Raw genomic sequence first — 20798 nt, 5'->3', positions numbered from 1 at the left:
CCTTCCTAATTACTTGTTGTACCTGCAGACCTACCTTCTGTGATTCATGCACAAGGTCACCCAGGTCCCTCTGCATAGCAGCATGCTGCAACTTTTTACCATTCAAGTAATAATCCTTTTTACTACTACTCCTACCAAAATGTATGACTTCACATTTATTTACATTGTATTCCATCTGCCAGACCTTTGCCCACTCACTCAATGTATCTATGTTCCTCTGCAAAGTTTCACAGTCCTCTGCACACTTTGCTTTGCCACTCATCTTAGTGTCATCTGCAAACTTTGACACCCTACACGTGGTCCCCAGCTCCAAGTCATCTATATAAATTGTAAATAATTGCGGTCCCAACACCGATCCCTGAGGCACACCACTAGTCACTGAATGTTCTTTAAGTTGCAGACTTCTGTTTTTCTACTATTAGAAAATTTTCATGCTAGAAATGTTTTGGTCTCTAAAAGTTTAACATCCAAATTCACTGCACAAATCTCTTCCCTAAGATAATTCATTCTCCCAAGAGCTTTAACAGTTAACCTTTCTAATATATCAGTGGTATGGCCCCTTTTAAAACAAAACACTTTCAGTTTCTCTATTCTGCTTATACATGCTACATTGACAATAGTTTGCCATTTAATTTCTCAATTTAGCGGTTTTTTTGCTTTGCTGAGATTTTGTTCCAGTTAAGGATCCTCTTGTTATTTTAGTCCTGTCTTCATTGTTTTTTCCCTCGTAGATTAATCACAAATGATTTTAGAATAGTCTTGCCTTTCCTTGCCACTTTTGTTTTCCAATGGGACTGTCTGTGATATTCTTCATTTTTCCAGAATCCCTCTCGTCATCTTTCACCGGTATTTTCAAGGAAACTGCAATTAATGCAACAGCAGTTAGTTTATTTTACAGGCCATTAGATAACATCCCAAGTCAGACATTCTACTCTGCTGTATTTAATGTTCTTGTTTCAGTTACTCATATATTGGGGACAACAGACCAATTAGGTGCAACAACAGAAATTGATGGGAAAACTCAGTGGTTCTGGTGGAGAGAAAACAAGGTTAATGTTTCGGGTCCAGTGACCCTTCTTCAGAACCAATTAGGTGATTGCTTTGTCAACAATCTTGGTGCTGTTCTGAAATGATCTCCATTTAGTTTTCCTTATCGACTCATTCCTTTAGATCTTCCATATGGATTACTGATATTTCATTGGAGGCAGTTCAGAGAAGATTTACTAAGATGATCCTTAGTTTGGAAGGATTGCCTTATAAGCAAGGGTCAAACTGGTATGGACACTGCTTATTGGAGTTTTGAAGAATGAGAGGTGATCTCATTGAAACATATAGGGTTCTTAAGGGGCGAAACAGAATAAATGCTAAGAGTATGTTTCCCTTCACAGGACACCCTACATTAAGAGGGCATGGTCTCAGAATAAAGGAGTGCCAATTTAAGATTGAAATGAGGAAGAATTTCTTCTATCAGAGGGTTGAGAACCTTTAGAACTCATTACCAAGGCTGAGTTAGATTCAGGCGATATAGGAAAAGCAGGAATGTGGATGTGAGGAATATCAGATCAGCCATAATCACATTGAATGGCGGAGCAGGTTCAAGGGGCCGAACGACCTACTCTTCCTATTTCTTATGGTCATATCTCATTCAGTGCTTTGTTTCGATCTCCTGGACTGTATTTGTGAATCTGAATGCAAATTTTGCGAACCGTCTTCAACCCTCTTTTAAAACGTCAAAACTCAGTTGACTTTCAGGGGTCTCCCATTAAAGTTTCATCACTGTCATTTCTGTTTTGGGGCTACTTTATTGCATTTTATCGATTTGCTTGATTGATTTTATTGTCACATGTATCAGAATACAGTGAAAAGCTTTGTTTACAAGTGGTAGAGGCAGATCACAGCAAGCAAAGGATGTACAGATCAAAAAGACTTAAAGGCATACAGGTTACATTGCAGATTACATTATTTGAGCCTAGAATCCATTCAACAGTCTGATAACGGCTAGAAAGAAACTGTTCCTGAACCTGCTCGTGTGTGTGTTCAGGCTTCTGTATCGTCTGCCTGACAGAAGAGGTTGTAGGAGGTCATTACCAGGGTGCGATGGGTCTTTGATGTTGGCCGCCTTTCTGCAGCAGTGAGCCATGTAGATAGAGTCCAAGGATGGATGGTTGGCTTCCGTGATGGTCTGGACTGTGCACACTACTTTCTGTAGTTTCTTAGGGTCCTGGGCAGATCAGTGGCCGTACCAGGCCTTAATGCACCTGAACAGTATGCTTTCACTGGTACATCTGTAGAAGTTGGTGAAGGTTCTTATGGACATGCCATATTTCTTGAGCCACCTGAGGAAGAAGAGGCCATGTTGTGCCTTGTGCCTTCTTGAATGTCCCTTTGACGCGGGAAGTCCAGGACAGGTTGTTGGTTATCGTCACTCCAAGGAACTTGATGCTGTTCACTGTCTCAGCCTCAGTTCTGTTGATGTAGAGGGGGATATGTCCTCCTCCTTTTTAAAGTCGATAAACCAGTTCTTTAGTTTTGCTGATGTTGAGAGATTATTTTCATTGCACCATGTCACTAAGCCCTCTATCTCCCTTCTGTATTTTGACTAGTCATTGTTTGATACCCATCCCACTACAGTGGTGTCACCAGTGAACTTGTAGATGGCGTTCATTCGGAATTTGGCAACACGGTCCTAGATGTCCAGGGAGTACAGTAGGGAGTGAAGGATGCACCTTGGGGGGGCCCCAGTGTGGATTGTTATTGTGGAGGAGATGCATTTACTTATCCTCACTGACTGCGACCTGTGGTTCAGAAAGCTGAGGATCCAGTTGCAGAGGGTGGAGCCAAGACCAAGGTTGTGCAGGTCTTGGCGCTGCCTTCTCTTATCTGTGTAGTGTCCCAGCATTGCCCAACGTGAGCACTCAGCTTTCTTTTTTTACATCTAGTTACAATCAGTGCAGCCACTTGCTGTTTCTTTGTAATAGGAATTAACATTTCTGTGTTCCTAACCTTTTACGTGTTGGTTTGCCTGTATTTTGTTTGGTTCGGATGGAAATTTACAACTGAGGCATGAACTTGTCTTTGTTAATACTTATTGATATTTTCAAAGCAACTGCATAATTCCTGTATAACATCTTTCCTAAATTTAGAATCCATTTGGAAAATATACTTGCTCAATTTCCTGCAGTTCCTTTGTTCTGTTTAAGAGCCACTCGCCCTTTGTTCTAAGACACACTGTTGAAATGCCAGCACATGCCGCGCTGCTCTTTAAGAAGCACAGAAGAAGAGATGCAAGGAATTACAGACTAGTGAGCCTAACAACTATGGTAGGAGTCTGTAATTGAGGATGGAGTAACTGAACAACTTGAAAATTTTCAGTAAATCAGGGAGAGCCAGCATGGATTCATGACAGGTAGGTCATACCTGACAAACCTCATAGAATTTTTTGAAGAGGTGTCATGAAGTGGAATGTGTATGGATTTGTTTGTGGTTTTCGAGAAGGCATTTACTTATACCCCACATAAGACATTTAACTAAGGTAGAAGCCCATGGAATTGAGGACAAATTACTAATTTCAGAAAGTAGGGATAATGGTAGGTACTCAAATTGACAGAATGTGACCAGTGGTGTCTGACAAGGATATGTGTTTATGCCTCATTTATTCATATTATTTATTCACAACTTGGGTAATGACATTGTCATATATCCATATTTGCTGATGATACAAACTTAGGTGGCATTTCAGACAGTATAGATGATAGCATAAAATTCCAAATGAACGAAGATAGACTTAGACTTAGTGAATTGGGCAAAACTGTGGCAGTTGGAGTTTAATGTGAGCAAGTATCAATTTTGGACCAACAAGGATAGATCTGAGGTACTTTCCAGATTGTATAAAGTTAATTACAGTGGATGTCGAAAGAGACTTGGGGGTTCGGGTCCATAGATCTTTAAAATATTACAAGTAGGCGCAGAAAATAACCAAGAAAGCTAATGGAATGCTGACCTTCATATGTAGAGGTCTGGTGTACTAGGATTATGCTGCAGTTATACAAAGTTCTACCTGGACCCCACTTGGAGTATTGTGAGCAGATATGGACACCACACCTTGGGAAGGATATATTGGCCTTGGAGGGATGACATTGTAGGTTTACAAGAATAATAACTTAACCCCTGAAGTCAGATACAAGGAGAGACAAATTAGGCCTGCTTACTCTAGAATTTAGAAGGTTAAGGGATGATCTGATCAAAGTCTTCAAGATATTTTCGGGAAAGAACAAGGTAGCTAAACAATTGCTGGTTGTGGATTCTAGAACTAAGGGGCATAGTCCAGACCATTCAGGAGAGATGTTAGGATGCACTTCTATACGTAAAGGGTGGTAGATGTTTGGAACTCTTGCACAAATGGCAGTGGATGCAGCATCAGTTGTTAATTTTAAATCTGGGATTAATGAAATTTTATTAGGCAAAAGTATTGAGGATTATGGGCCAAAGGCAGGTATATGGAGTTAAACCACAAATCAGCCACAATCTCATTGAAAGATGGAACTGACTTGAGGGAATGAATGGCTTACTCCTGTTCCTATGATTTGTTTATTTCAAAGTTGTTAGAGGTATAAGAAATTGACTTAAGACATTCTACACAAAGTGACTGATTTGGTTGTACTTAACAGCTGCCTCTGAGAATTTTAGTTCTGCCAAAACTGACACTGCTTAATTTGTTCTGATGCTTTTTTAAAATTTACGCTGCTCTGCTTTTCCATCTTGATTGATTGATTGACAGGCAAATGATTGACAATGTGGGAAGCATGCCTGATGTCTGGGCCATTAGTGAAGAATTAGTTCACCATAAAGCTAGGTTTTTAGACAAATCCTGTTCCAGATTTAATCTGCATTCATTTAAAGAGAACAGAAATTTATTATCACATGTACTTGTCTCCACATCACATTGCCTATATTGGCATTAGTTCTGGAAAATCTCTGGATACGTAAATGATGTCCATGGCATATCAGGATGGATTGGTAAGTTTTTAGGTAACTTGCATTGTGCCTCAAATAAGAATCGTCAAGAGTTTAAAATCTGGAAGACATAAAAAGCAGTAAATCTGAATGAATCCAAGACGCTGTACAGGATCTTGGAGAAACTGCTGAGTGCAAGAAGCAGCACCACTGTACCAATCAAAGGCAAGTTCGGTAGGACAATATTGATGGAATGGGGTGCTGGAGGCAAGGTGGATGGAACACTTCTGGGAGATTCTCAACCAGCCCAGCTCCATCTCTGCAATCAAGTTCAGTGTCAGCTCTGCATGTCAACAGCTGATGCCAAAGTTGGAGAAACTTGCCAGGTCAGAGGTCCAAAGAGCTATCAAGAACCAGAAGAAACAGCAAAGGCCTCTGGCAGCAATGAAATACCAGCAGAGCTATTGAAACATGGCAAGAACACTATCACCCAGAGCTGATAGACCAATTTAACAAGGTCTTGAAGACTAGAACATAGAACAGTACAGCACAGTACAGGCCCTTCGGCCACGATGTTGTGCCGAACTTTTACCCTAAACCTAAGGTCTATCTAACCTCCATCCCTACCTTATATATCATCCACATGCCTATCTAATAGCTGTTTAAATGCCCCTAATGAGGCTGACTCCACTACCCTCTCTGGCAATGCATTCCACGCCTCTACCACTCTGAGTAAAGAACCTACCTCTGACGTCTCCCCTATATCTACCTCCTTTCATTTTAAAACTATGTCCCCTCGTAAAAGCTACCTCCAACCTAGGAGAAAGTCTCTGGTTATCTACTCTATCTATACCTCTGATCATTTTGTACACCTCTGTCAAGTCACCTCTCGTCCTTCATCGTTCTAAAGAGAAAAGCCCTAGCTCTCTCAACCTTTCCTTGTAAGACCTTCCCTCCATTCCAGGCAACATCCTGGTAAATCTCCTCTGCACCTTTTCCAACGCTTCCACATCTTTCCTGTAATGAGGTGACCAGAACTGGACACAATACTCCAGATATGGCCGAAGCAGGCTTTTGTATAGCTGGAGCATAACTTCACGGCTCTTGAACTCAATCCCTCTATTAATAAAAGGTAACACACCATACGCCTTCTTAACAACTCTATCCACCTGAGTGGCAGCTCTCAGGGAACTGTGAACATGAACCCCAAGATCCCTCTGCTCCTCCACAATGCCAAGAATCTTTCCGTTAACCCTGTATTCTGCTTTCAAGTTTGTCCTTCCAAAATGAATCACCTCTCACTTTTCAGGGTTAAACTCCATCTGCCACTCCTCAGCCCAGCTCTGCATTCTATCAATGTTCCTTTGTAACCTAGAACAGCCCTCTGCACTGTCCACAACTTGACCCACCTTCATATCGTTCGTGAACTTGCTAATCCACCCTTCCACTCCTTCATTCAAATCATTTACAAAAATCACAAATAGAAGAGGACCCAGAACAGATCCTTGTGTACACCACTCGTAACTGAGAACCATGTTGAATATTTTCCGTCCACTACCACCCTTTGTCTTCTAAGGGTCAGCCAATTCTGAATCCAATCTGCCACATTTTCCCCCTATCCCATGCCTCCTTACCTTCTGCACGAGCCTACCATGGGGAACCTTATCAAACGCTTTGCTTAAATCCATGTATACCACATCCACTGCTCCACCTTCATCCACTTGTTTGGTCACCTCTTCAAAGAGGTCAATAAGGTTTGTGAGGCATGATCTACCCCTCACAAATCCATGCTGACTATCACAAATCAAACTGTGCCTTTCCAAGTGATCATAAATCCTGTCTCTCGGAGCCCTTTCCAATAATTTGCCCACCACTGACGTAAGACTAACTGGCCTGTAATTTCCGGGGTTATCCCTGTTCCCTTTTTTGAACAAGGGAATGATGTTTGCCTCTTTCCAATCTTCTGGCACTATACCTGTGGACAGTGAGGACGAAAAGATCGTCGCCAAAGGCCCTGCAGACTCGTCCCTTGCTTCCCATAGAATCCTTGGATAAATCCCATCGGGCCCGGGGAACTTATCTATCTTTGACTTCCTCAGAATTCCTAGCACATCTTCTTTACTAACCTCAACCTCCTCTAGCCTACCTGCCTGTTTCACAACGTCCTCCTCTACAACTAGGTCCCTCTCAGTTGTGAATACTGAAGTAAAGTATTCATTAAGGACCTCTCCTATCTCTTTAGGCTCTGTGCACAAATTCCCTTTACAATCCTTGATCTGCCCTACCCTTTCTCTGGTCATTTTCTTTTTCTGCACATATGTGTAAAAAGCCTTGGAGTTTTCCTTGATCCTATCCGCCATGGTTTTCTCATGCCCCCTTATAGCTCCCCTGAGCCCTTTCTTCAGCTCCTTCCTGGCTAACTTGTATCCCTCTAGAGCCTTTTCCATTCCTCTTTTCCTAAACCTTACATAAGCATCCTCCTTCCTCTTAACCAGTTGTTCGACCTTTCTCGAGAACCATGGCTCCTTCACTCGACCGCATCTTCTCTGCCTGCTAGGGACAAACATATCGAGCACATGCAGTATGCATTCCTTAAACAATCTCCACATTTCTGTGGTGCTCTTCCCTGACAGCATCTGTTCCCAATTTATGTTACCCAGCTCTTGCCTAACTGAATTGTAATTACCCTTCCCCCAATTATAAACTTTACACTGCTGTATGTACCTATCCTTATCCATGACTATCGTGAAAGAAACAGAGTTATGATCGCTACTGCCAAAATGCTCTCCTACCAACGGGTCTAACACTTGGCCCGATTCGTTGCCAAGCACCAAATCCAAAGTGGCCTCTCCTCATGTTGGTCTATCTACATACTGTGTCAGGAATCCTTCCTGAACGCACTGGACAAAATCTGCTCCATCTAAGCTATTAGAACTAAAATGTTTCCAATCAATACTTGGAAAGTTAAGTCACCCATGACTACAACGCTGTGACTTCTGCACCTTTCCAGTATCTGCCTCCCAATCCGCTCCTCTACTTTGCAACTATTAGGTGGTCTGTTTTAAAAAAAAACCCAACTAGTAGAATAGTAATAGCCAAGTTGTCAATAAAAGGGAACCTTAGCAACTGAAACAACTGGAGGGCCATAGTTCAGCTGTCAGTACCTGGCAGTCTTCAGCACAGTGCTCCAAAGACTGAAAGCAGAAGTAGACTGTACCCATCACAAAGAACAGGCAGGTTTCCAGGACTGCAGATGAGGAATGTCAAAGAGCAGAGCTGAATGTCAAACTATTTGCTGTCAACTTCATTGATTTATAGAAGACTTTCTGTAGCACTCATCAGCAGTCAGTCTGATGCATCACAATACAATATGGTACCCTGAAGTGGTTTATTAACATCTTTAGACTTAAAAACCAGTGACTCTAGTTGCTGCATCAAGATCAGCACAGGCACAGTAGGTTCCCTAAACATCATCTTAAGGATATGGTAATGCTGCATTTTTCCACTTTTTTGCCTTGGTTACTGATTTCATTGTGAGGAAGAAGATGGTGGGTGCAGACTTCAACATCCTGTTACAATGTGACGAATTGATGATTTCTCTCCACTGGATGGAGAATTCGCATACACTCCAAGACATGATTATCAGCCTTGAGAATAGCGATGTTTAGCTTGGTGTATGCATCAGTGTGAGAAGACTAAGACAGTGATAACTAATAAGACCCCCTACCTTAATCAACACCGAATAACAGAATACTAAGGATGTTGACAACTTCTCCCACCTAAGAATTAGCATGTTCGCAGAGGGTCAAATAGAGATTCGTAAAAGAAGTGGTGAAGCAATATCAGTCCTCCAGCATCTTCACGTTGTTGAGAGAGCCAATCCCATGATCAGCCATGAAGCTGCGACTCTATGTCCATTGTGTACCAACTGCAATCTGTGCCAGCAAGACATAGAAGAAAATGGCAAAGATGTCACGTGCATTGGACATCTTTCATCATCATTATTGCCCGTGTAAGATCTTCAGCATCATATGGGGAGACAACATCACCAAAGTAGCACTGTGACAACTGAGCCAGACATGACACATATTTTTGCCTCCTGGATGTACTCTTGACCAGAGTGGCAGTAGCATGGATACTATCAATGGAAAAAGAAGATAGGGCCTGAAGGAAGATCTGGCAAGTTATCTTTAAGAAGTACCTTCAAGAGCGGGACACTGTCTGGTCTAGAGCAAAATAAATTGCAATGAACCAGGGCTGGTGGAGAACTCTTGCTGCCCGTTGTCTCACAGGTCTGCAAGAGCTAAGTAATTTCTTGTAACAAAGTAATTGTGATTATATCTTTCACTTGAAGTGATCCCTACAAAACACCAATAGTTGCTTTAAGTTTTTGATTTAACAAAAAGTGGTGTATTGGCATAAATAGCTGTCCTGATTTTTGGCAGCGCAGCATACATGTTTGAACATACTGTGGGGGGAAAAAAAATCCAAAGAAGCTTCCTGGAAGTAACCTGCTTGCATTGGTATGTATCTCATGGGCTATAAAGTGTTAGAATTTTTTAAAAAGTCCTATTTAAAATAACTGTTTTCGTTCCTATACTAGCATCTTACTTGCCCCTATATAAAAAGGATCTCATAGTCTGTATTTAATTATTCTTACTAAAAACAGTACACCAATAATTAAACGATCTAATGGTCTTGAATGATGCTTTGTTGATATTTGGGACAAGTTTGGACCTCTGAATTTCTCTGCTCATGGACCATTCCTAGCTGCTATTCATTTACAAATTATTCGGAGATAAATTTCTCTGATTTAATGTGGATGACCTAACTCTCTCGCACATTAAGCTGCAACTCAGATGGTAAATAGACCATTCTGACATGGACGGGTGAAATAATTTTTGTAAAAAATTACTGTAAATATTTTCAGCATATTCAGAGAAGAGTCGAGATTATGAGTTGCATTTTGTATTTGCACATCTTCAACTTAAAAACACCATGCATAATCTATTCAAAAATTGAATATTTCATAAACTAAATCCTTGCATTGTTTACTGATTTGAAGTAATAATATCTGTTGGTTGGTAAACAAGAATTGATGGTATGCCAGCGCCATTAAATATTTTAAAATATGGCTTGCAAGTGAAGATGGTGGAAGTGAGGTTTGTTGTGAATAATCATAGAGAAGCAAGGCAATAATATGAAAATAAATGACCAGTGTCAAGGAGGTTATAATCATGTGGTTGGCATTTATTATAATCTTGTCATTTAAAGATCTAGACTGTGTGAAATGCAGTTTCAAAAAATGTTTATGCCAGACAACAAGTTACTTGTTCAGGTTTATAAGAAGTTACCAAGTAGGAAGCAAATACTTGTTTTTAACAGCAGTTAAATGGCTTCAGTAACCTGATAACAACTTAGAAACATACAATACAGAATGAGGCCATTAAGCTTGCTGTTGGTGCTGGTTAAACAAAGGAGTTATCCATATGGTCCCACTTCTGTTTTTCCTTGGCCATGCATTTTTTTAAAATTCCTTTTTGTAAGTAAGTCCAATTCTCTTGAAAGTTGCTATTAAATCTGCTTACAGCACCCTTCAAGCAGTGTGTTCCAAATCACAACTTATGGTGAAAAATATTTCTCCTTGTATCACATTTGCTTCTTTTGCTAGTCATCATAAATCTATGCCATCTGGTTAATTCTCCTACCACAGCAACCAGTTGTGAAAAACAAATTAAGCACTCATTTATAATATTTGTCACTCCATAACTGAGAAGGGATTGTAGTTTTTTAATACACTATATAATTGCAGCATGTAAATGTGTATTTACGCCTCTATTTTGCTTTAAGTTCCTTCTAGTCTATGACTAGGGTCTTTGATGAGCAGAGTATGCTCTTTGTTTATACTTGGTTTATTCTGTTAACAGCAGGCAAAACCACTATCAATCTGAAAATAATAGATTCTATGACGATCATTGTAATGTAGCTATACGGTGAGCTGTGGATTGCTGTAGTTGCATGGGAGCCATATATCAAATATGTTCATGATACAAGTATTTGTGGAAATAATGTTTTAATATAAAATGTGTTTAGAATAATTATTACATGGGCTTTGTCAATTTCCTTTTGAGAATTGGAACAAGCCTGTATTTTCTTCTAACCAGTATATTTTATTACAGGCTTGATTGGTTTCACAACCAATCATGCAACAATTACCACCAGACACCGTTCGACTTCTTTCAAGCTCTCAAACAATTTCCTCTGTTGTTAATGTAGTGAAGGAACTTGTGGAAAATGCCTTGGATGCTAATGCAACAAGCATTGAAGTCAAATTAGTAAGTAACATTACTTTTATTTTCGGAATCAAGACTTATTCTAGCTCCACAAAAATCACGTTCTGTGTGGGTTAGAATTGAAAGTGATTAAATAACTTGGTCAGCACTTTTCAATCTACTGTTATTTGAAAAATATTTAGATCATAGAATCCTGACAGTGTGGAAACAGGCCCTTCAGCCCAACAAGTCCACACCGACCCTCAGAGCATCCCACCCAGAATCATCCCCCTAATTTACACATCCCTGAGCACTATGGACAATTTAGCATGGCCAATCCACCTAGCCTGCACGTCGTTGGACTGTGGGAGGAAACTGGAGTACCTGGAGGAAACCCACGCAGACACGGGGAGAATGTGCAAACTCCCACACTGACATTCACCCAAGGGCGGAATTGAACCCGGGTCCCTGGCACACTGAGCCACCGTGTAGGAATTGCACCATTATATCTAACAGGATACCAGTAATGAATGCATTACCCTGAATTTGGAGACCATTGACAAATTTATGAAGAAGTTCATTCCTATTGGTTAAGAAACCCGAATATTCTAATATTCGATTGTTAGCTTTATTTAGAGAAGGTTCACCTAAAATGTTGTTTCCATCTTTAACTGGGGAAATTTCTAACAATTGGAGATACTTTATTGTTGCCTCTTGTTGAAAACTTGGCTTCTAATTAGTTACCAACATAACACTTCTTGCAAGAAGTTTGCAGATCTTACTTTGGTAGGTTCTGTAGGATATGTTCAGTTAACTTCAGTACTTCAGTGTCATTTGTACAATCCTTCCCATTGGTGTGACGCTAGTAAAAACAAAAATCCCTAGGTAAGTGTTAGCTACCTTACGAGTTGATGATTTCATACAATGGGAGTCCACATCCTTTCAAAGGTATCATCCAGTGAATTAAATATCCTAATATTCAATAATTTGCATTAAAATATTACAATAAATGAATATGTCTTGTGAATTGAATCTTTGATCCAGAAATGTGGCAAATTATGGCCTTTTGGCCTCCTTGCATAATAGAAGATCTGTTGTAAAAATCTGATGATGGTTACTCTGAAGCTATATCTTACTGTACCAGTTAGCATTACGCAGTGAATGGGCAGCCATGCCTACTGCTGTCAACCCTATTGTTTTTAGGCTTTTGTGCCTGGTGTGCCATAATTGCAGCTTGGAGTCATGTTTCCCTTATCTATTAATGATGCGTTATGGACCAGGCCAGACCCCTCAAAGTATTTTAAGAAGGTAGCCTAGATCCTAACTTTGCCTTATTTTAATGGCAGATGTGAAGTGGGTGTTTGAAGTGTGATGCAACTAGTCTAGCCACTCAGCTTTAAGCCAAACAAAATTTATTTAAACACTGCAGTTGAAACACGAACAAAAGAAAGTGGAATTTAGAGTAATACAACTATTGGAAAACCGAACCGACCCGATACAGCAACGTAACTAAATAACTGTTCCAATATAGTAACATCCCATAAACGTACTCCTTGGCAAAAAAGTAAATTCAAACACACATTCTAACAGGCAGGAGGAGACAACATCCAGAGAAAGTCAGAGGAATCCTTTCCTGAAGCTTGCAAAACTTCTGGTACTCAAAACATCTTGTGACGGCTACAGCTGGGGAAAAAAAAACCTGAACTGGGAGAACTGGCCATTCCCTGTCCATTTGTTAAACTGTTACTGCCTAGACCCTTTGACACTTCAGCCTTTACAACCTCTCTTCAAAAAAACACCAAGGACAAAATAACCTTTTTAAAATGACAGCATCGTCACAGATGGAATCTTGAAATCACCATATTTCCATTGTTATAAAACTAAAAATGCCAACTTTGTGAAATGAGGGAGTTAATTTCTCAGCAACTTCGTCGCAACACATCTTGGCACCCTGAAACAAAACACTGCAGAACTTAGTTAGTTTGATGACAATTCAGGGTGTTGATTCTCTAATAAAGCTAACAATCTAAATATTAGAGTATTCGGTTTTCTTAACCAACAGGAATGGACTTCTCCATAAATTTGTCAATGGTCTCCAAATTCAGGGTAATGCATTCATTACTGGTACCCTGTATAGTACTGGTATCCATTAAGCATGCTAATTCCTAGGTAGGACAAAGAACAACTTGTGGCAATTTCGAGAAAATAGCATAAATTTTGTCATATGCTCTCGGGCTAATCAAGCACAGTGCAATTCCTTAATTGGTATATTTGAACCGTCTATCCCTGGATAATCCCCAAGTTAAGTAAAAGTAGGACTATACATGAATCAACCTTCTCCAATTAGTTGAATGGTCTCAAAAGAGATGTTTCCCTGATTTCATCTCTATTATTCAATAGTTCTGTCCACCAAACATTTATCCATCACCTTCAAAGAATGTATTTTTGTTCTCTACTTTCATTGTTCCTGCAATAAACTATTGCAAATACTACGGCCCTTGTGTGCAAAAATTATATCTTAATTCAGAGTTCTGTACCTTGTCTCCCAAGTACACAAAAATACAAAATGGGATATATGTGCAGAACTTAATGATTCTAGATTATTCATTGTATTGAATATTTACAAGATGGACACTGCAGCATTCTGCTTAAAATGTAAAAAATCAACTATTTATCCAATAAGTTGTTCATTTAATTATTATTTTCTAACTAGGCCTACTGGTGCACTTTAAGGTTCTTTTGCATCTGTTATTGATGATCTTAATTTTGGGTTCTAATGAAGCTAAAAGAACCTTTCTTTTCCAATCTCTTCATATATGAATCAGGAAAACAGTGGGCTTGATAGGATAGAAGTACGGGACAACGGTGATGGAATCAAAGCTGTTGACACACCTGTTATGGGAGTCAAACACTACACATCTAAGATTAGTCATCATGAGGACTTGGAAGCCCTAGAAACATATGGATTTCGCGGTGAGGCGTTGGGTTCTATTTGTTCTGTATCTGAGGTAAGAGATTGTTTGTTAGTTTGTCAAACCTTATTAAGGATGTCACATTACTTTGACAATCAACGCCCTGAATTGTCATCAAACTAAGTTCTGCAGTGTTTTGTTTCAGGGTGCCAACATGTGTGTTCCTAAGTTGCTGAGAAATTAACTTCCTCATTTCACAAAATTGGCATTTTTAGTTTTGTAACAGTGGAAAGAAACCAACAAGAAACCAGTTGTTTTCCTGTGTGATATGGATGAAATTTTGTAGGTTTGTGACAAAAGAGCAGAGTTGTGGGGCTAATTAAAAACATGGGTAGTTTATTCAAGGAGTTCATACTTACATGATGCCAAATGGTTTCTTTTGCACATTATCATGCAAGGAAAGTTCATCCAGTGGTGATATAACTAACCTGGTGTGTAGTCATACTTTGGAGATAACCTTTAACTGTCTAATGCCAAGAGCAATGCTATGCTGCTACTTGTCCTCTAATTACATTAAAAATTAGTTGCCCTGAAGTTGACCTCTACGTGTGTTCTAGCAGATGTCTCCAGTACTTATTTGGTGCTGACCTCAACATGAGGAGCAGCATCAATATCTAACTGTGACTACTAACTGTGACTAGTGCAAAGCAGAGCAGATGTACTCGTACGTTTTGTATTCATTTAAGGATGTATGCATCACTGGCATGATTTACCAGCGGGGGTGGAGGGGGAGTGGGGTCAGGGGGGTGGTGTGGATTACAACTAATTGTAAATTAGCAGCAGTCTAAGAGACTTTATGCAGTGTTGAGCACTAACTCCTGGTGTGATGTGTGGACAAGGAACCATTACAGGATTTTTTCTAGGGCTTTTCTTGAATTCATGTCAAAAGATGCCAACAATTTCTGGTATGTCAAAGTGTCTTGTTCAACTCATTGTAGCACTTACCGAGCAGTCAAGAAGCACCTATACAACTCTCTGATTAAAGTAATTTTGATATAAGGCAGTCAGATATTACAGATTTAGCATTGCAGTCCTAAAGACAGTGCACATAAGAAAACAGGGTGTAGACCATGCATTTAATAAATAATTCTCCTGATGTTTAACCTTTATTGTAAATGACCAGAAAAATTGGTTTGCCATGAATTGACTTCCATGCCCAATTCTACAATCTCAGTTGATTTTGATTGAAACACCACACCAGAAAAGATACCTTGTCACTTCAAGGCATTGATTTGAAATGATTATTATATTGCTGTCAGTTTACCTGTGATATACTTAACCATGAGTTGACAAATAAGAATGTACAAGCATATCAGAACTAGGAGCAGGAGTAAACTCCTGTCTCCAGCCTGCTCTGTCATTTAATGCAAACAGCACTGCTTCAACTCTACTTTCCCATTTGTTCTCTCATTACTTGATTCCCTGACAGACCAAAAATCTATTGATGTCAGCCATTAATATAATCAAACAGCCTAGCATTCGCTGTTGTAAGTAGAGAATTCCAAAGATTCACAGCTCTCTGTGAAGAAATTTCTCCTATCCGTTTTAAATCCTTATCTGAGGTTGTGCCTTGATGTTCTGGATTCCATGGTGAGGGCAGACAATTTACCCTGTCAAGCCCCTTTAAGAATTTTATATATTTTAAACTCCAGAGAAAGTAACATGGTTTAGTCAGCCTCTCGTTATAGGACAACTCTCTCATTCCAATCTAGTTTACCTTTGCTGTACTGCTTCCCCAAGCCCGTTGCTAAATATTTAATGTAAAATTTCAATAAGCAGCACTATTTCTGCAAGGGGAATATTTCTACACCCTCCTCTGGAAAATGAAGAAATGGGTAATGAATTGTTACTGTCATATTAAAGGATACTGTATATTACCTGTGATTTCCCAGCATTTGTTCCTGATTTTAGGCAGGCTACTTGAGAAACTCACTGAATCTGTTCCTGTATACTTGCAAATAGTCCTTTACAGGACTGGGAAAGGGTTATAAAAATCTAGAACACTTCTGCATGGAAAGAGACTGTTGGTCCAATCATGCCTGGGCAGGCTGTCGTAAAGGACTATCGAGCATCCAAATTAGGAGCAGAAGTAAGCCATTCAGCCCTTCAAACCTGCTCCACCATTTAATCTGATCATGCCTGATCTATTTGTATTCTGAGTCCCATGTTCCCATCTACCCTAACAACCCATCACCCCCTTACAAAATAATCAATGACCCCACTTCTCCTGCCTCATGAGGCACCTGTGTTCCAAAGTTGTACAAATGTTTAAGGGAAAAATTTGCCTCATCTCTGTCCTAATGAGGAAACCCCTAATTTTAAATCGGTGATCTTAGCTCTCAATGGACTCACAAGAGAAATCGTAATTTCCACTTTGTCAAGACCATTCAGGATCTTGTATACTTCACTCAGTTTCTAAAGTCCAGTGGGAACAAACTAGGTTTGTCCTTGTAATGTTTTCTCATAGGATAACACACATTCCAGGTATCAGTGTAGTAATCCTCCTCTGAACCATTTCCAATGTACTTGCATCCTTCCTTAAATGAGGCTACCAAAGGTCCACATAGTTTTGTGATGTGGTCTCACTGTAATTGAAGTGTAACAACCATATTTTGTATAAAACAAAGAACTGTGAATGCTGGAAATCTGAAACAAAAACAGAAATTGCTGGAGAAACTCTGCAGATCTGGCAGCATCCAAGGAAAGAAAGCAGATTTAATGTTTCTGGTCCAGTGACTCCTCTTCTGAACACAATTCAGAACCTTTTTTTTATGTTCAATTCCTCTTGTGATAAAGGATAGCATTCCAATAGTTTTAATCTCTTTACGTGCCCGCATATCAACATTTTGTGACTCATGCATTAGAACACCTGGGTCTTTCTGCACCTTGGACTCAGTACTCATTCTCTATTTAAATAATACTGTTTTTTAATTCTTCCTGCCAAAATGATCGACTTAAATATTTTTCCACACAATACTCCCTGTGTCAGATTTTGCTCACTCGCTTAACCATCTGTATCAATCTGCTTCTTCGTAATGTCATCTTCACGCCATAGCTATCTTTGTGTGATTTGGAAATTTAGCCACCATGCATTTGATTCCCTCAGCTAAGTCATTGCTGTAAATTGTAAAACGTTGAGGGCCCAACACAGACCTCTTGTGAGACCCCACTTGTCATATTCTGACATTCTGCGAAAAAAGGCCTGTTCATGCACACTTTTTTTTCTCCAGTCAGCCAGCCTTCTATCCATGCTAACATATTACCCTGATACCATGAGCTCTTATTTTTGTTCAATAACGTTTTATGTGGAACCTTTCAAATGTCTTCTGGAAATCAAAGTACTGTACATTAACAGACTCCCCTCTATCCAAAGCACATGTTGCTCCTTCAAAAAAAAAATTCCAATAAACTGTTGACATGATGTCCCTTTAACGAAACTATGTCGGCTCTTCCCGATTCCTTGACTTATTCCAAGTGCCCAGTTATAATCAATTCTAACATTTTCCTGTTATAATTGTCAAGCTAACTGGCCAAAAGTTTCCTGTTTTTGACGTCCATCCATTCTTGAACAGAGGGATTGTATTTGCTACTTTCCAGTCTGATGGAACCTTTCCGGAATCTAACAAGTTTTTGAAAATTAAGACAAAAGCATCTATTACTTCATCAGACACCTCTTTTAAGATCCTAGGATGGACTCTATCAGGACCTAAAGACGTATCAACCTACAGCTTCATCAGTTTGCTTAGTATCACTTCTTTAATGATTATAATTTTACCAAGTTGCTCTTTTCCTTCAACTTCCAGATTTACAGATTTAACTGGGATACTTTTTGTGTCTGCTGTAGTGAAGACAAGCAAAACATTTATACAGTCCATTGTCTTTTATTATTGCTTATTAACTCCCCGTTCTTAAGGCCAACACATACTTTACAAACTCTTTTCCGTTTTCTCCACTTATAGGAACTCTTGCTATTTGTCTTTATATATTTAGCTAGTTTCCTGGCATGTTCTAATTTATTTGCCCTGTTCTTTGTATATTCTAACTAGTCATCTGACCTGCTATTCATGTTTGCACAATTAAATTCTTTATTAATTATGGGTGGTGGGCCCTCCCCTTCAAATTTTCCTTTATGGTAGAAACATGTTTATTCTGGTATACAGTATCCCTTTAAGATATCTGTCACTGCCTCACTATTGATCTGTCTCCTAACCTAATATCCCAGTTCACTTCAGTTCAGCTTCATGCCCCCTAGTTGCCCTTATTTACGTTTAAAATTCTGATCTGAAACTAACTGTGCTCCTTTTCAAATTGGATGTAAAATTCAGTTGTATTGTGATCATTAGAGGTGCCTTTCCACCGGAGGTCACTAATTAATCCCATCACATTGCACAATTCCAAGTCTAGTATAGTCTGGTGTTTAGTTGGTTCCAGAATATGCAGCTCTTTAAAAAAAAAAATGTAATGTGTAAACCTGCAGGTTGAAGGAAAAGAGCAACTTGGTGAAACTATAATTACTAAGGAATTGTACGATGCAAACTGATGGAGCTATAGGTTGATAAGTTTTTTGGGCCCTGATGGAGTGCATCCTAGGGTCTTAAAAGAGGTTACTTGCGTCTTAATTTTCTAAAATTTGTTAGATTCTGGAAAGGTTCCATCAGACTGGAAAGTAACAAATATAATCCTTCTATTCAAGCATTCTATGAACTCCTCATTACCAATTTGGTTAATTTTTTTTAAGGACTTGTTTAGGTCGGCATGGACTGTTTAGACCGAAGAGTCTGTTTCCATGCTGTATGACTCTCAAATCTGATTTTTCCCGTTTATATGCAGATTAAAATCACGCATGATTATTCCTGTCTCTTTGTCATAAGCATCCATTGCTGCATCGTGGTTGCTATTTAAGTGTCTGCGGATCACTTCCACTAGTGAATTCTTTCCCCTACTACTGCTGATCTCCATCCAAACTGACTGTACATAATTATCTACTGAACCAAGGTCATCTCTAACTATTGCACCATTAGAGTCATGAAAAAGGTCATGTGAACTGGATTAGGAAGAATCCTAAGGTATTTTATAAATACATTAAAGGGAAGAGGTTAACTAGGGAAAGAGTAGGGCCCATTGGGGACCAAGCGGGGGCAACCTGTGTTTGAAGCCGCAGGACATTGGAAAGATGTATTTCTCTTCAGCCTTCACTCTGGAAAAGGAGACAATAGGTACAGAATTCAGGAAAAAGGACTGTGCGGACCTTGCACAGTTTGACATAGGAAATGGGGAGGTATTGGAGGCTTTGTCAAGCTTAAAAACAGACAAATCCCCTGGCCTGGATGAATTGCATCCCAGGCTGCTGTGGGAGGCAGAAACTGTCTTAATATCAGGATGCAAAGTGTGGTAGAAAGCAGTTAAGTGATTGGAGGCCATTGTCCAGCAGTGTACCACAAGGATCAATACTGGGACCCTTATTGTTTGTTACAAACATAAATGATATAGATGCAAATGTGAGATGAATGTTGAGCAGATTTGCAGACGACACCAAGGTTGGTAGAGTGGTTAATAGCAAAGACGATCTTTGTAGGTTACAGGAAGATATAGATGGGTTGGTCAAATGGGCAGACCAGTGACCGATAGTATTTAACACTGATAAGCACAACTTGATGCACTTTGGAAGAAGAAACAAAATGGGGGAATATTTAATGAATGGAAGGACAGAAATAGCTTGGAGGAATAGAGAGAACTTGGGGTAATTATTCACAGATCCCTGAAGTCATCAGAACATGTGAATGGAATAATTGAGAAGACATATGGGACACTTGCTTTCATTGGTTGTGGCATAGAGTATAAGAACAAGGAGATGGTGTTGTACAGAATGTTACACAGGCCGCAACTGGAGTATTGTGTGCAGTTCTGGTCACCTCAGTGCAAAAAGGATGTAATACACTAGAGGGGGTACAGAGGAGGTTCACCAGGATGTTGCCTGGGATGAGGAAATTGAGTTATAAGGAGACACTGGATAGGCTTCAGATGGTTTCTTTAGAGCAGAGAAGACTGAGGGGGGACATGATTGAGGTGTATAAGATTATGAGGGGTATGGACAGGGTGAATAGAAAGTAGCTGTTTCCCTTGGTTGAGGGGTCAATCACGAGAAGGTATTATTTTAAGATAAAGGGCAGGAGATTCAGAGGGGATTTGGGGAAAGAAGCCTTTTTACTCAACGGGTGGTAAGGTTCTGAAATGCGCTGCCTGGGAAGGTGGTGGAGGCTGGAAACCTTACAATATTTTAAAAAATTTTGGATGAGTACTTCAAATATCATAACATTAAAGGATATGGGATGAGTGCAGGAAATTGGGATTAGCACACTTTTATTAGTAGTTATTTCAGTGCAGACTCAATGGGCTGAAGGGCTTTTTCTGCACTGTGTGAATCTATGAATACTATCTTTAGATAGGAGTGCTGTCCCTCTGCTTTTACTTAGCTTCTTATTCTTGAATGTCACACTCCTCAGTATTCAAACCCAATGTTTGTCATCCTGCAGCTATGTCCATAAAGACTTTCAGAGCACATTTATTCACTTCAAAGTGCACTATCAATTCATTTACTTTT

At 39.6% G+C, this 20798-nt stretch overlaps 1 protein-coding gene across 11 annotated transcripts in view; it reads left to right on the top strand.

Moving 5' to 3' along the window:
* pms1 (PMS1 homolog 1, mismatch repair system component) overlaps positions 1 to 20798 on the top strand; it is a 101720-nt gene that overhangs the window by 9665 nt on the left and 71257 nt on the right. For 9 of the 11 annotated variants that reach the window (XM_048599113.1, XM_048599116.1, XM_048599107.1 and 6 more), the window contains 2 exons: positions 11133 to 11288; positions 14051 to 14233. In XM_048599113.1, coding sequence (XP_048455070.1) covers positions 11157 to 11288; positions 14051 to 14233 — 315 coding nt within the window. In that variant the 5' untranslated portion in view covers positions 11133 to 11156. The remainder of the gene's footprint in view (positions 1 to 11132; positions 11289 to 14050; positions 14234 to 20798) is intronic. The other 2 variants (XM_048599114.1, XM_048599115.1) reach the window with 1 other exon arrangement.

Source organism: Rhincodon typus, chromosome 7, assembly GCF_021869965.1.
Source record: "Rhincodon typus isolate 14 chromosome 7, sRhiTyp1.1, whole genome shotgun sequence".
NCBI classification, from domain to species: domain Eukaryota; kingdom Metazoa; phylum Chordata; class Chondrichthyes; order Orectolobiformes; family Rhincodontidae; genus Rhincodon; species Rhincodon typus.
Note: the sequence above shows the minus strand (reverse complement) of the source record. Positions and strands in the feature narration are given on the sequence as shown.